Here is a 13,431-nt window from a genome sequence, read left to right on the forward strand (position 1 = left end):
TCAGAGTTTGTCATGCCGTTTTCAACATAACCTTTTCCTTCAAGTTAAACAGCTACAGTAAAAAAATCTTGTTTTCTAGAACTTTGTGACACTCCTGCTGTTACAATAAATACATAAATAAATAGCTTAAAAAATAAACAACATAGTTGAAACTCTTCTTAAGGGTTCCTATGAAAGCCCTGGTTTCTCAAAAACAAAACCAGAATTTATTTCCCCTTGAAACCTTTTTTGGCTGTTAAAATTCTCAAATTATTTTACAGGGAAGATAAATTATTTTCATTGGTGGAGAATAAAGTGCTGTAGCAAAAAACTATTTTATTATTTTCCTATACAATATGTAGTTTTCAAAATTGTGGGAAAGATGGTTATTGCAATCAGCTTGGAATTTATCCTAAAGTTTACTGCCTGGAGTTCACAGAATCATGGAATTGTTAGGGTTGGAAGGGACTTTTGGAGATCATCTAGTCCAACCCCCAGCACATACTGTTAGCATTTTTGTATTTCAATAAACATACTTTATGTAAATGCATCCAGACATTTTTTTTTCCTGCTTAAGACAGGAGATAAACTTTTCTTTGTAGCGACCAAACTGAGTCGGGGTTTTTTCTCTAATCATCAATGTGGCTCTCAAAAGAGCTTAAGGATATTAGGTGACTAAATTTCAGTGGCTGGCAGTTTAGATTACTTTTCCTTTGAAGATCCTCATATGTATTTTTATCATATGTCCCCAGAATGTGTGAATCTCTGAAGTTTTGGTGTAGCATGAGAAATGTGGAGGGCTTAATGTCTTTTAAGACAGAAGTCTCTAATATTGAGAAGTAAAAGACTGATGGGATGTAATACTTGTCTTGAATGACATTTGTTCACTCCTCTTCTGTCTCCTGTCTTGTATTTCCCTTCATACTGGATCTTAATCTCAGTCCTGCACCTTTCTTTGTTTTAGCATCTCTCTTCTTTTAGCTAATGCCTTCCTATTTTCTGTGTATTTCATTGCCTGTTGCGCAAGTAATCTTGGCCCAAAGACCTCTGTCAGACACAAGTGAATTCTTTTAAATAGATTTTTTTTTTTCACATCTGGATTGGAAAGTTGTGAAAGTATGTATATGTCACTGATAGAATTTCACCCTTCTGGAAATGTCTTATTTCAGCTGTAACTTATTATCCAATAGTTGCTGAAACCAGAAATATAGTATCATGAAGCCTGGCTGACACTTTAACGTTTTTCCACGTGGTGTACTAATCTGGCAGGTGTTGTGATGTCCTAGGGATTTGGCTACAGAAGATAAGAATTAAGAAGTGTTAGAGAAGTCTGCCTTAGATCTGAATTGTGCTATTATGGGAAACTTACTGGTACTGTAGCTATTGTAACTGTTTTCTTAATGCATTCATTTTCTTCCTGGAAGTGGCTTTGCTAATTATATTAAAATATTTTTTGTTTGTTATTGCTCATGTTTGTTGCAGATGATTAGGGGTATTAAAATGTACTGCTTTGCTTAACCCCCTCCCCAGTTCTGTTGAGGTGACCTTTTTGGGTAGTGTCTTGTTTTTTGTATGGTAATTCTCACTTGTATCAGCAATCAAAAGAACACAATTTTTATGTTGTTTAGTCCTTCTGAGGAAATTGAAGAAATACTCCTTTACAGGAGGAACCATACCCTGAGAGTTGCCATCACTCCTCCTCTTTTCCTACCTTTTTCCTCCTTACAGCAAACAAATATTCTTTCGGTTTGTCCAATTTAAGGGTGGGTTGTTTGGTTTCTTTTTTTCTCCTAGCTTAAAGGTTAAGTTTACAGTTACCACTTGCTTACTTGTTTTATGTATTAAATAATCTCCTTAATGTTTAGCACTCACCCTATGTATTTTATGTGGATTCACTATCTAAAATAGTATGACCCAGCAGATCAAGGGACATGGCTGCTCCTGTCCTCTCTCTTATTGTGAGGCTGCATATGGAGTACTTTTGTCCAGTTGTGTCCCACTCAGCCCAGGAAAGATCCTGACAAGTGAGAGTGAGTCTGGTGCATGATCGCCAGGTTGATCAAGGGCCTGAAGTAATTGATGTACAAAAAGAAGCTGAGAGCAGGGCCTATTCAGCATGGAGAGGTTGAGGTAAAAGTCATCTAATAGCAGTCTTCAGCTACCCTACAGGTGGTTAGAAGGTAGGCTGAGTCAGGCTCCTCCTAAAAAGGTACAGGAAACAGGCAAAGGTTGAGCAAAGAAAAACTCAAGATACGAGAAAATAAGTTCTCAGTGAAGGTAGCCTCACACTGGAATAAGTGTGCAGTGGTGCTGTGGAATCTCCTTCCTTAGAGGTAATGAAATCTGAGTGGGTAAAGCCCAGGGCAACCTGACCTAACTTTGCACTTGGTCCCCCTGTGAGCGTGCGGTTGGACTTCCAAAAGTCCTTTCCTTCCAAACTTGTTCTATGATTCTGGGACACTTTGTAATTGAGATAGTCAAACTGATCACTCTTACTGTCATTTATAGTGAGCTACTGAAATTTTCAAAGGAGTGAGGACCCTTTTGCTCTGCTGTACAAAATCTTGCCCATGTATGAACAGAACTGGACAATTTGTTCCAGGTGAAAATTCATCAGGGCCTTCTAGAATTACCATTTATATTGAGAAATGCCTTGTCTGTAGCAGCCCAGCATGATTTTTAATAGATGCATTCTATCAGTATCCTAAAACCATTTAGATGCATTTTTGTTGCATCCTACTGCCATCTTGTCATGGGCTAATGTGGGCAGATCATACTCATTTCTTCAGGTCCTCATTTTTTCTTCAGGTCCCTATTTTTTCTTCAGGTCCATTCATTTTTTTCCTGTTAGGTACTTGGAGATTTGCAGATAGGTTGCACAGTGTGTTGTAATAAATGCTGTCAAATCTCTACTCTGAACTGCTTAATCAATCTGGATATGCTTACAATGAAAAGTTGCTTTCAGGTAAAGGTGAGGCAAAAAAGAACAACAACCCATGAAGGCAAACCTGTGTATCTTGGTTTATGGAGACTAAAAGGACTTGATATAAATTAAGTAGGCTTTACTTAGAAGCCATTTTAAGATAACAGAAGAAATATTTTTATTGAATTGTAAAGCTTTAAAGTGCCCTCTGAGGTGGACCCTAGAGCATGCTGTAGCTAGCACCAGTCACTTAAACTTCGTGGAAACTGTTGAGCGTCTTGATTTGCTCTTTGGATTTGTTTTGAATAGTCAGAACTCAGCTCCACCAATAACCAGACGAGAGTTTTTCTCAAGAACACAAAAAAGTAGAATCATAGAATAGTCAGGGTTGTAAAGGACCTTAAGATAATCTAGTTCCAACACCCCTGCCATGGGTAGGGACACCTCACACTAAACCATGCCACCCAAAGCTTTGTCCAACCCAGCCTTGAACACTGCCAGGGATGGAGCATTCACAACTTCCCTGGGCAACCCATTCCAGTGCCTCACCACACTCACAGCTAAAGAATTTCCTCCTTATATCCAATCTAAACTTCCGCTGTTGAAATTTGAACCAGTTACCCCTTGTCCTATCACTACAGTCCCTAATGAAGAGTCCCTCTCTGGCACCCTTGTAGGCCCCCTTCAGATACTGGAAGGCTGCTATGAGGTTCCCATGCAGCCTTCTCTTCTCCAGGCTGAACAGCCCCAACTTCCTCAGCTTATCTTCATACAGGAGGTGCTCCAGTCCCCTGATCATCCCTCATGGCCCTCCTCTAGAGTTGTTCCAACAGTTCCATGTCCTTTTTATGTTGAGGACACCAGAACTGCACACAATACTCCAGGTGAGGTCTCACAAGAGCAGAGTAGAGGGGCAGGATCACCTCTTTTGACTTGCTGGTCACGCTTCTTTTGATGCAGCCCAGGATACGGTTGGCTTTCGGGGCTGCAAGCGCATATTGAATCCAGCTCATGTTCATTTGCTCATCGACCAGCACCCCCAGGTCCTTCTCCATAGGGCTGCTCTGAATCTTTTCTCTGCCCACCCTGTAGCTGTGCCTGGGATTGCTCCGACCCAGGTGTAGGACCTTGCACTTGTCATGGTTAAACTTCATAAGGCTGGCATCAGCCCACCTCACAAGCGTGTCAAGGTTCCTCTGAATGGCATTCCTTCCCTCCAGCATATCAACCAAACCACACAGCTTGGTGTCATCGGCAAACTTGCTGAGGGAGCACTCAATCCTACTGTCCATGTCACTGACAAAGGTGTTGAACAACACCGGTCCCAACACCGATCCCTGAGGGACACCACTCATTACCGGTCTCCAGCTGGACATTGAGCCATTGACCACGACTCTTTGTGTGCAGCCATCCAGCCAGTTCTTTATCCACTGAGTGTTCCATCCATCAAGTTGATGTCTCTCCAATTTAGAGAAAAAAGTAGTTAATGTCTTGTGCTTTTTTAAAGTAATAATAGTCAACATTTTAAAATGGTAAATATAATCTTTTCCAAAAATGACCTGTTGACTTCATAGGAAAACATTAAAAATGTAATTATTCAAGTATGTGTTCTTTTTAACAGATTATGGAAGAAACAAATACACAGATTGCTTGGCCATCAAAGTTGAAGATTGGAGCAAAATCAAAGAAAGGTATTTTGGTTTTTGTTTTTGGTTTGTTTGGTTTTTGGGGTTTTGTTTGGTTGGTTTTTTTTTAAATGGGGTGACATTGGTTGTAATAAAACCAGGGAATAAACAGTTCTCTTTAGAGTCACCTTATAAATACTGGGCACATGAAATATTCTCATTTCAGTCTATTGTTTGTATAAGAATTTCTTGTTAAAGTTCTCTCAGCTTTATGTAGGTATTTGACATACTAACCCACTGTAAGTAGCTGGTACTTCTATGACTACTTCATTATCAATACCATTCTACTTACTGTCTTTTAGCATGTGTGCTTTATTCTGTATAATGCTACATCTAATCTGAACAATTTATTTTTCAGCTTTCAGAAGTTAGTCTTCCTGGTAACGCTGTAGGTTAGTTCTATGGGGTTTCATATATAGCACAATGTACTATATAGCACAATGTACTGTATAGAGAGTACAAAGGTGTTAGTTGAGCCCAGTTTGAACAATACATACTCATCATGTCTCTGACAGAGACAGTCTGCATGCTTTTTTGGTTCCTTTAAGAAAAGTAAGTAGACTTATTTCATAGGAATGGCCAGTATTATGGGGGATTTTTAACATTATGCTTTTTTGGGAGTACAACCTATTAATGATAACCACCTATACAATCTGGAACATCTCTTTCGAAAAAAGCCTTCTAGTTCTGTTCTTAAACAATCATAACTGTGACTGAATTAAAATAGTACTTAATTTCTCTTCTGCAGGAAAAATTAATTTGGGAGGGGTTTTTAACATTGCATGTATTTCTGTTCAGGCTGATACACATTAAAAACCAAGAAAGTGGAGTTTAATAATTTCTCTGTATATTTAGAATGCATAGATGAAGATGTGGGCAAACAACCTTTGTAAATGAAGAAGGTCTCGTGGGAAGAGAAATTTTCTCTTTAGGAAGGTGCAGGATTAATAACATTATTATGGTGTAAAGTGATATTCAGTCTTTGAGGTACTTCACCATGTGGTATTGAAGTAGAAACTTTATTTTTTTCCACACTTTCATGGAAAAAAATCTCACTTGAGGGGGAGAAATGGGTAAGGAATTCAGACTGGAAAAATATGTAGGTGTTTCATGTGTATATTCTTATGTGGAACTAATACAAACATATATTAGTAAAATATAGGAGTATTGAAGTAATATGGGAGTGACAAGGTCTCTGTGCAGACCTTTACTCTACCTGTAGTGTTCTACATGCTTTTTGCCTGAGGTGCTGTGAATTGATATATATCTAAAGCTTCTCAGGAAATTGAGGTAGGAGCTGTTTATTTTCTTTTGGGAGGATAAGAGAAAAAATAAATTAGTACCTACATTTAGGTCAAATTAATTGAGCCTAGTTCTGAAGATGAAAAGCATGGATGAAAGGCCATGAACAGAGGGCTAAGAAAGGTGGCTGGCTGGTATTCTGGATTGGTACTTAGGGATGCATCTTTATTAATTTAACCTCTTTATTAGTGATTTCAAAAAGAATATAATGTTAGATTTGTGGTGAAGCTTTATCAGTATATGGAATGAATTTGAGTACCAGGGGAAATAAGCCAGCTGAAAATTATGAGCTGATAATAAAACTAAAAATTGAGGGGAGAAAACACAATATAGCTGGGCATACTAAGTGCATCTGCAGTGGGAATTATTATCTTGGAAACTCTTTATGCCAAAAGAAACTTTAAATAATGATTGGCTGCAAACTAGACATTTTAGCAATATACTATACTTTCAAGAAAATGTTTGAAATGCCTGTGGACTACAGAGTATATATAGAATTAAACCTTTTACTGTCTGGCTAGCTTTGCTCTAGGAAGTTGTATATGTATACACCTAAGATAGCAAATTACAATATGTGTACAAAGAATCTCTTAACTTAGAGGTTCCTATTTCTTGAGATATAAAGTGTAGTTTATAAGTTCTGTTTACACATGGTATCAATTGTTTGCATTTCTCTAACTTGCCATTTGCAGCTACAGCTGATGTTTATATAGGGAAAACAGTCTAAAGTGCTTAACATACTCTAGCTTCACTTAATGACATATTGTGATTAAGAGGAGAGTCTGCAACAAATAATTGGCTAGCTGTCTGGGGACTTGAACTCAGAACATGCTATCTTTCCCCATCCTGTTGGCTGGGCGCAGAGTGCCTGATAAGCAGTCATTCAGTGAGGGAGAAGCAGTTACAGATGGACAGTCTTATGCCCCAGCAATACACTGGACCCTATTGTAATCATGTGATACCAGATTTGTTATATCTTTCCAGCATGATTTGCCCGTTTCAGTAGCTTTACATTCTGTGGATGTATGTTGTGGCCTCTGCTCATTCACAGCTCTCCTCCCAAAACACGAGGGGTAAAAAATATTTGGGAAGTCATCTCTAGCTGTAATGTTTCTGTCATGTTGTTCAGTCTGTATCAAATATCTAGGGCCTAATGTAGTGTTCTTACTGCTTAAAAATTGGTTTTAAGATCTTTGATACTAAATCAGTAAAGTCAGAGTAGGTATTTTCTTTCTAATTCTAACTCATAGTTATGGAAATTTACAGACAAGGTGTGCATAATAATCTTCAGATCCTTGCTGAACCTTAAATTCTGTTCAAGACCTGGAATCTTATAATTTTGTGGGGGAAAAGAAAAAAACTTACTGTGAAGCTGAAGCACTAAGAGTAAGTGACCTGCAAGTTCACAGAATTTTAGAATGGTTTGGGTTGGAAGAGACCTTAAAGATCTTAGTTCCAACCCCCCTGCTATGGGTAGGGACACCTTCCACTAGACCAGTTTGCTAAAAGCATTGTCCAACCTAAATCTACCCTCTTTCAGTTCCCCCTTATCCTTTCACTACATGGTCTTGGAGAAAGTACTTCTCCAGCTTTCTGGTAGGCCTTCTTTAAACTGCTAAATCAGGTTTGGTGGTTTTTTTTCCAAATTATATAGATTACAACTTTTAAATTGATGACTATGAAATAGTACGTATTAAGTGTCATCATGGTAATTCATCAACTCAAAATTGATAAATACTTTCTGAAGTTTTTTGAATTGTAGGAGACTGATGTCTGGATTTAGCATATGTAGAATTTAAAAGAAATTGCTGACTAAAGCTTGTTAAATACAAAATTTATAAAACAGATCTTTGCAAAGGCTAGAATTAAAAATTCAATTATCAACTCTCAACAGTTTCATAAAGAGCAAACCAGGAATTTCCTGGCTTTAATGAACACCAGATGCTGCAGTCTTGCTCTAGCAATGAGGGGTGATGAGGGTTAAAGTATTTTGAAAGATGTGTTTAGAAAATGCATGAACAAATATAAATCTTCCAGTAGCATCTTTAAGCAAGCCATTTGTTCAGGTAAACAAAGAAATCCCATAACATTAAGGTTTCAGAGAGAGAAGTGAAACAATTTAAAGCACGTCTGTAATGACTGATTCCTCTCCAACTATAATGAAACAATTGGCACTGGCATGGTCTGCCCTGTTGCATGGGTGCTGAAGGGTTCAGATCTGTGGTCTAGTGAATTAATAATCAAACTCAGAGACACCAACTTTTCTACGCATTCCCCTTTTGCTCTCGACATACGCTTTCATTCTGTTACTGTTCCTTAGGAATGCTATTAATTGTCCTTAAAAGATATATATTCAGCAGTATAAAAGTTCAGATTAGATTGCCAAGTCCTAAATGGTCAGATGCTACAGTTCCACACACACTTTCAAAGCAGGCATAAGCTAATGTCTTGGGTTTTTTTTCCCACTCCTTTGCCAAAATACTGACCTGTCCTGCTCTCCTTCTCGTGTTGTCCAGCCCCTTCTGCTATGTTATTGCTGCTGCTTATATTGTTGCATAGGGAACCAGTGTGGCTTAAAATTAATCATAGGTAATTTTTACTATTGAAGAGGGGACTTTTGTGCATTTGCTAGCTGTTTTAACCCAAACTGTATCCTCAGTCTGCTTCACCTTATGGTTGTATGAATATACAGTGTTTAATGCATTGAGAGCAGGCGAATATCATGTTATTCTGCAGCAGTACTTCTTGAGGGTATCTAAGGTGCTCTTTAGGAAGCTTAGAAAATGTATATATGTGAGTTGATTTAGCTATATTCCTTATTCCTTTTCCTTCTTTTACACGTTCTGTCCCCTCCTTCAATACAGGTGTTTGTGTGTCTATGTATCTCAACAGTCATAAAGAAATTGGGGAATATGCATGTGCTCAGAATGCAGACAACCTTGAAATAGCATTTGGGTAATAAACAGGATAAGAATAAAAAAAAAAAAAACCCAAAAACTGAAAAAAAAAAAACCAAACCTGCTTTTACTGCACTTCTGTTGCTCTTTTTTTCTAGGTGTTTTTTCCCGTATTTTCATGTTACTTCGGCTTTCTCTAGATTACAGTCCCCAGCCGTTTTTGATCTATGATATGTGTTATCTGTTGAAGTTACCCACTCGTTTCTCATCTTTCCTAGGCTGCTCTTATTTCACTTACCTGTTCTTTCAGTTGCTGGTTCTGGGCTTTGTTGGGTTTTTGTTTCCTCCTGGGTTTTTTTTTTTTTTCCCCCTCCTCTGGTTACTGGTGCATTTTAAGGTGGGTAAGAAAAAAAATCCAGTCCATGTTCTGTTCGCATATTTTTTTTCTCACCCGATTTTATTCTTTCATCTTCTGTTTAAAAAATCAAGATTCAGTAACCTTTAAATCTAGACTAGTTTGTTATTAAAATAATTGACATGTTATTTTTTGTATTAGCATCTCTCAAAGGCAAGTCAAGTACATAGTAAGTCAAATTCATATCTAAGGAGAATGACAGGACAGGAGGAAATGGCATTGAAGGCTTTAGAAAGAAGGCAGCAATAAATAGCAATGGGCACTGCTGGCATTCATTGCTTGACATTTTGGTTTCACACTTTTCCTTAAAGTTTGTCTTTTGCAAGCCATCTTGCAATCAGAGTCCAGTATTTTCTTCTATGCATCTTAAGCTGCTGAGACTATAAAAAATAAAGTTAGGAACTGTAATTCCATAATTGTGGCAAATTTATGAGGGATTTCAATCAAATTAGTGAAATATTTGTATAAATGTTGGTTAAATGCAAGGGAAGAGCTTTGCACATTCTGGGAGGCATTAAGATAAAAACTAGGGACTTTTTTGTTAAAACAGAAATGTCACTATGTGGTGAACTTAAGGCCAAACTTGCATGCGTTACTGCTGTAAATATCAAGAGTAAGCTAAAAATGTAGTCTCTGTATGTTTCTTCATACCTTTGTCAACTTTGAATTGTTTCCCAACATTGTAATAAGAAATGAAGCTTACATTTTGAGAGGAAGAAGGGAGAGAGAAAAGATGGGGTGTCAGGCTGCGCAGCCTTTGCATGTGTGCAAATACGATTCCTAGGCTATTTATTCTTTTGTCATAAGTTTTCTATCTTCATCTGAGTTTTTGATTTTCAGTTTAATTTTTATCTTTTTAGAAATACTTAATGTTCCTAATCCAGTTTGTCAACCAAACCTTTAAAAATGAATAAATACTTATGTTGATGCTAAATCTTAGTGACATACCATGCATGAACTGGTTTACTTAAGAGCAGTTCAGTACTATACTTGTCAGTTTTTGTCCCATGTGCAGAACTTCAAAATTTAAATGTGTTCCATGGAGAGATTACATCACTTCTTAAAACATGAATGCATCCCCGACCGTTATGCAATATTGCTTTCAGTCTTGGAATTGAGCAGAATCCCACACTTGTACAAAGGAGAGACTGCTTTACCCAAGTAAAAATTTCATGGCAAAAAAAAACAACTATGGATAACACTTCATTTTGTTTGTTCCAATGTATTGATGAATACAAATGAGATGTTGTCAGTGGTTACATTCAAACCCAATAATTGATGATAAAATGTTAGCGAAAATAGGAGAGTTAATAATTCTGTGCTGTCACATTCTGTAGGAGTTATGTGAGCTTTAAAACAGTACCATAAACTCTTCCAGTGTGTCTACAGGTCCTGCAATGAAAAGTGTCTGTGTGGAACAAAATGGTCTTGAACCCTCACTTAAGGAGATTCTCATTACTTAGATAATTTGTAATAAATGCAAAGTTTAGGGAAATGAAAAGATTTCTCTGCTTTCAATTATTGCTGGGGCTGCTGGAATACTAGAAAGATTTCAGCATATACTACTAAACTCTAAGTTGCATATTTCATCTTTTTCTAAATACCAGGTGGCTTGGTGTGCTGCAGGGGCTGGCATGTCTGCAGAGTGCAATTGTATAATCTGAAATTTTCCCCAAGAAACTGGACAAGTCTGAGTTTAGCCGAACAAGCAAGCAAACAAGTCAAAAAAAGTAACTTAAAATTACCTAATAGCTTAGTTTTACTCCTCTGTCGTGTAACTCCTTGAGTTGAAAGCTGTAGGGTGTTTCCAGCAGTCTGGCATCTCCAAGACTGAAGATCTGGTAGTTAAGATATGTAATGCTATGCTATATATGTGTGTGTTTGTGTAGAACGAGACCGTTAGGATTGCTCTAGTTTGAAGTCTTCAGTGTTGCCCTTTTCTCAGCCCTTATATGTACACAGTACCCTACTCAGTATAGTTGCAGCCGGCATACAGCTTTTTAATTCTGGTTTTCCTTAAATGATTTCATTCTTCTGGGCTGAAGAGAGATTAGTTTGTTTTCGTTTTTCACAATGCATATATATTATGCCTGCTTTTAATGTTGTTAAAAAGTAATTTAAAACTGGCTGTATGTGGGAAACTGGCAGTTGTTGGCCAACACAGCATCTATTAATTAGCCAAAACCAGGACACCCCGTTAAGCTTGGAGGTCACCTTTTCATTTTGGCTGTGGGTGAGGAGGTATGTTTCTTGTTTGCTTGGCTTCTCTGGATATAAAAAAAAAAAACCAAAACCTGTCCCAAGAAACCTAAAAGCCAACCACCAAAACAAGAAGAAAACCCCACAACCTTCCCACAATCCAAACCCCAGTCCAGGGCTATGAAAACCTATGATTTCAACAGGAAGAGCTGTTCTAAAATAAATTCTGTCCCTGTATGTTGCTTTCAGTATTGGCTACATTCTGTATGATACCATAAGATGCTTTCTAAAAGTGTTTCTAAATGTAAATGGTAGGGAGGAATTGGTTGGGGTTTTTTTGTTTCTTTTTAATTATCTCTGTCTGTACAAGTGGCATCTCAAAAATTGAGCAGAAAAAAAAAAACCACAAAAAACCCCAAAAAACCAAACTTGTTGTGATACTCTATTAAGATCTAGTTGATCATGTTAGCCAAACCTGGCTGTGTACGAACCTTTCCGCTGTTTGCACAACGTGGTGAGGGAGTATAATATTAGCTTTTTTTTAATATTTGGATTGCTGAATTATTCATGGAGAAGATCAGTAGAGTCTGGAAAGTTAAAATAAAGGTATATATGAAGGTATGTGTTTATTTTTATATATAATGGAGGAAATTAACCATGCCTAGTGCAAGGTCCTACACCTGGGTTGGAGCAATCCCAGGCACAGCTACAGGGTGGGCAGAGAAGAGATTCAGAGTAGCCCTGCAGAGAAGGACTTGGGGGTGCTGGTCGATGAGAAAATGAGCATGAGCCTGCTTCAGTGTGCGCTCGCAGCCCAGAAAGCCAACCGTATCCTGGGCTGCATCAAAAGAAGCCTGACCAGCAAGTCAAAAGAGGTGATCCTGCCCCTCTACTCTGCTCTTGTGAGACCTCACCTGGAGTATTGTGCGCAGCTCTGGTGTCCTCAACATAAAAAGGACATGGAACTGCTGGAACAAGTCCAGAGGAGGGCCATGAGGATGATCAGGGGACTGGAGCACCTCCCATATGAAGACAGGCTGAGAAAGTTGGGGCTGTTCAGCCTGGAGAGGAGAAGGCTGCGTGGAGACCTCACATCAGCCTTCCAGTATCTGAAGGGGGCCTACAAGGGTGCCAGAGAGGGACTCTTCATTAGGGGCTGTAGTGATAGGACAAGGGGTAACGGGTTAAAACTTAAACAGGGGAAGTTTAAATTGGATATAAGGAAGAAGTTCTTTACTGTGAGGGTGGTGAGGCACTGGAATGGGTTGCTCCATCCCTGGCAGTGTTCAAAGCCAGGCTGGACAGAGCCTTGGGTGGTATGGTTTAGTGTGAGGTGTCCCTACCCATGGCAGGGGTGTTGGAACTAGATGATCTTAAAGTCCTTTCCAGCAGTAACTATTCCATGATTCTAAATAAGCAACTCTCTTCTGTGAATATAGATTCTGAAGTTAGGAATATTCTCACACTTCTTTATATAGGTTTAGACAGATTATGGATGCAACCTAGCCATAGAAATGTTTCTAATTGGTATTTATTCTATACGCTCAGTTTGGCACATTGAGACTTAAATATTAAGGGAGGGGGAAGGGGAATTTATATCTGTATATGAACTTGAGCTACTGCATCACAGACTAGCTGAGGTTGGAAAGGACCTCTGGAAGTCATCTTCAGTGCATTGTGTTTTTTTGAGGGGGAGAGAGGTTTGGATTTTTTGGGAGGGGTTGGGGTGTTTTGGGTGTGTGGGATTTTTTGTTTCTGTGGGGGTTTTCTTTGTTTTCGGTTTTTTTGGTTTTTGGTTTTTGTGTTTTGTTGGGGTTTTTTAAAGAAATTAAAGGTTATGTATTTGAGAGATGGTTTAGGTTTAATGAAAGTGCTTTCTTACAAAGGCTAAATTTCTTAATTACACTTGATCTTAATTTTTTAATATAGAAAGAATCCTGCTACTTTTCTAAAGAATACACACAGGTAAACTGTGTGTTAAGTTTTCATATGCGTATATTCTAGAAGTCTGCTTGTAATGTCATTCAGCTT

At 38.2% G+C, this 13,431-nt stretch overlaps 1 protein-coding gene across 1 annotated transcript in view; it reads left to right on the forward strand.

Annotated features, from left to right (window-relative positions):
* BICC1 (BicC family RNA binding protein 1) overlaps positions 1-13,431 on the forward strand; it is a 112,482-nt gene that overhangs the window by 49,616 nt on the left and 49,435 nt on the right. The window contains exon 3 of the mRNA XM_065670840.1: positions 4,524-4,593. Within this exon, the coding sequence (XP_065526912.1) occupies positions 4,524-4,593 (70 nt within the window). The remainder of the gene's footprint in view (positions 1-4,523; positions 4,594-13,431) is intronic.

The sequence above is a fragment of the Lathamus discolor genome, chromosome 3 (assembly GCF_037157495.1).
Source record: "Lathamus discolor isolate bLatDis1 chromosome 3, bLatDis1.hap1, whole genome shotgun sequence".
In the NCBI taxonomy this organism is placed as follows: Eukaryota; Metazoa; Chordata; class Aves; order Psittaciformes; family Psittacidae; genus Lathamus; species Lathamus discolor.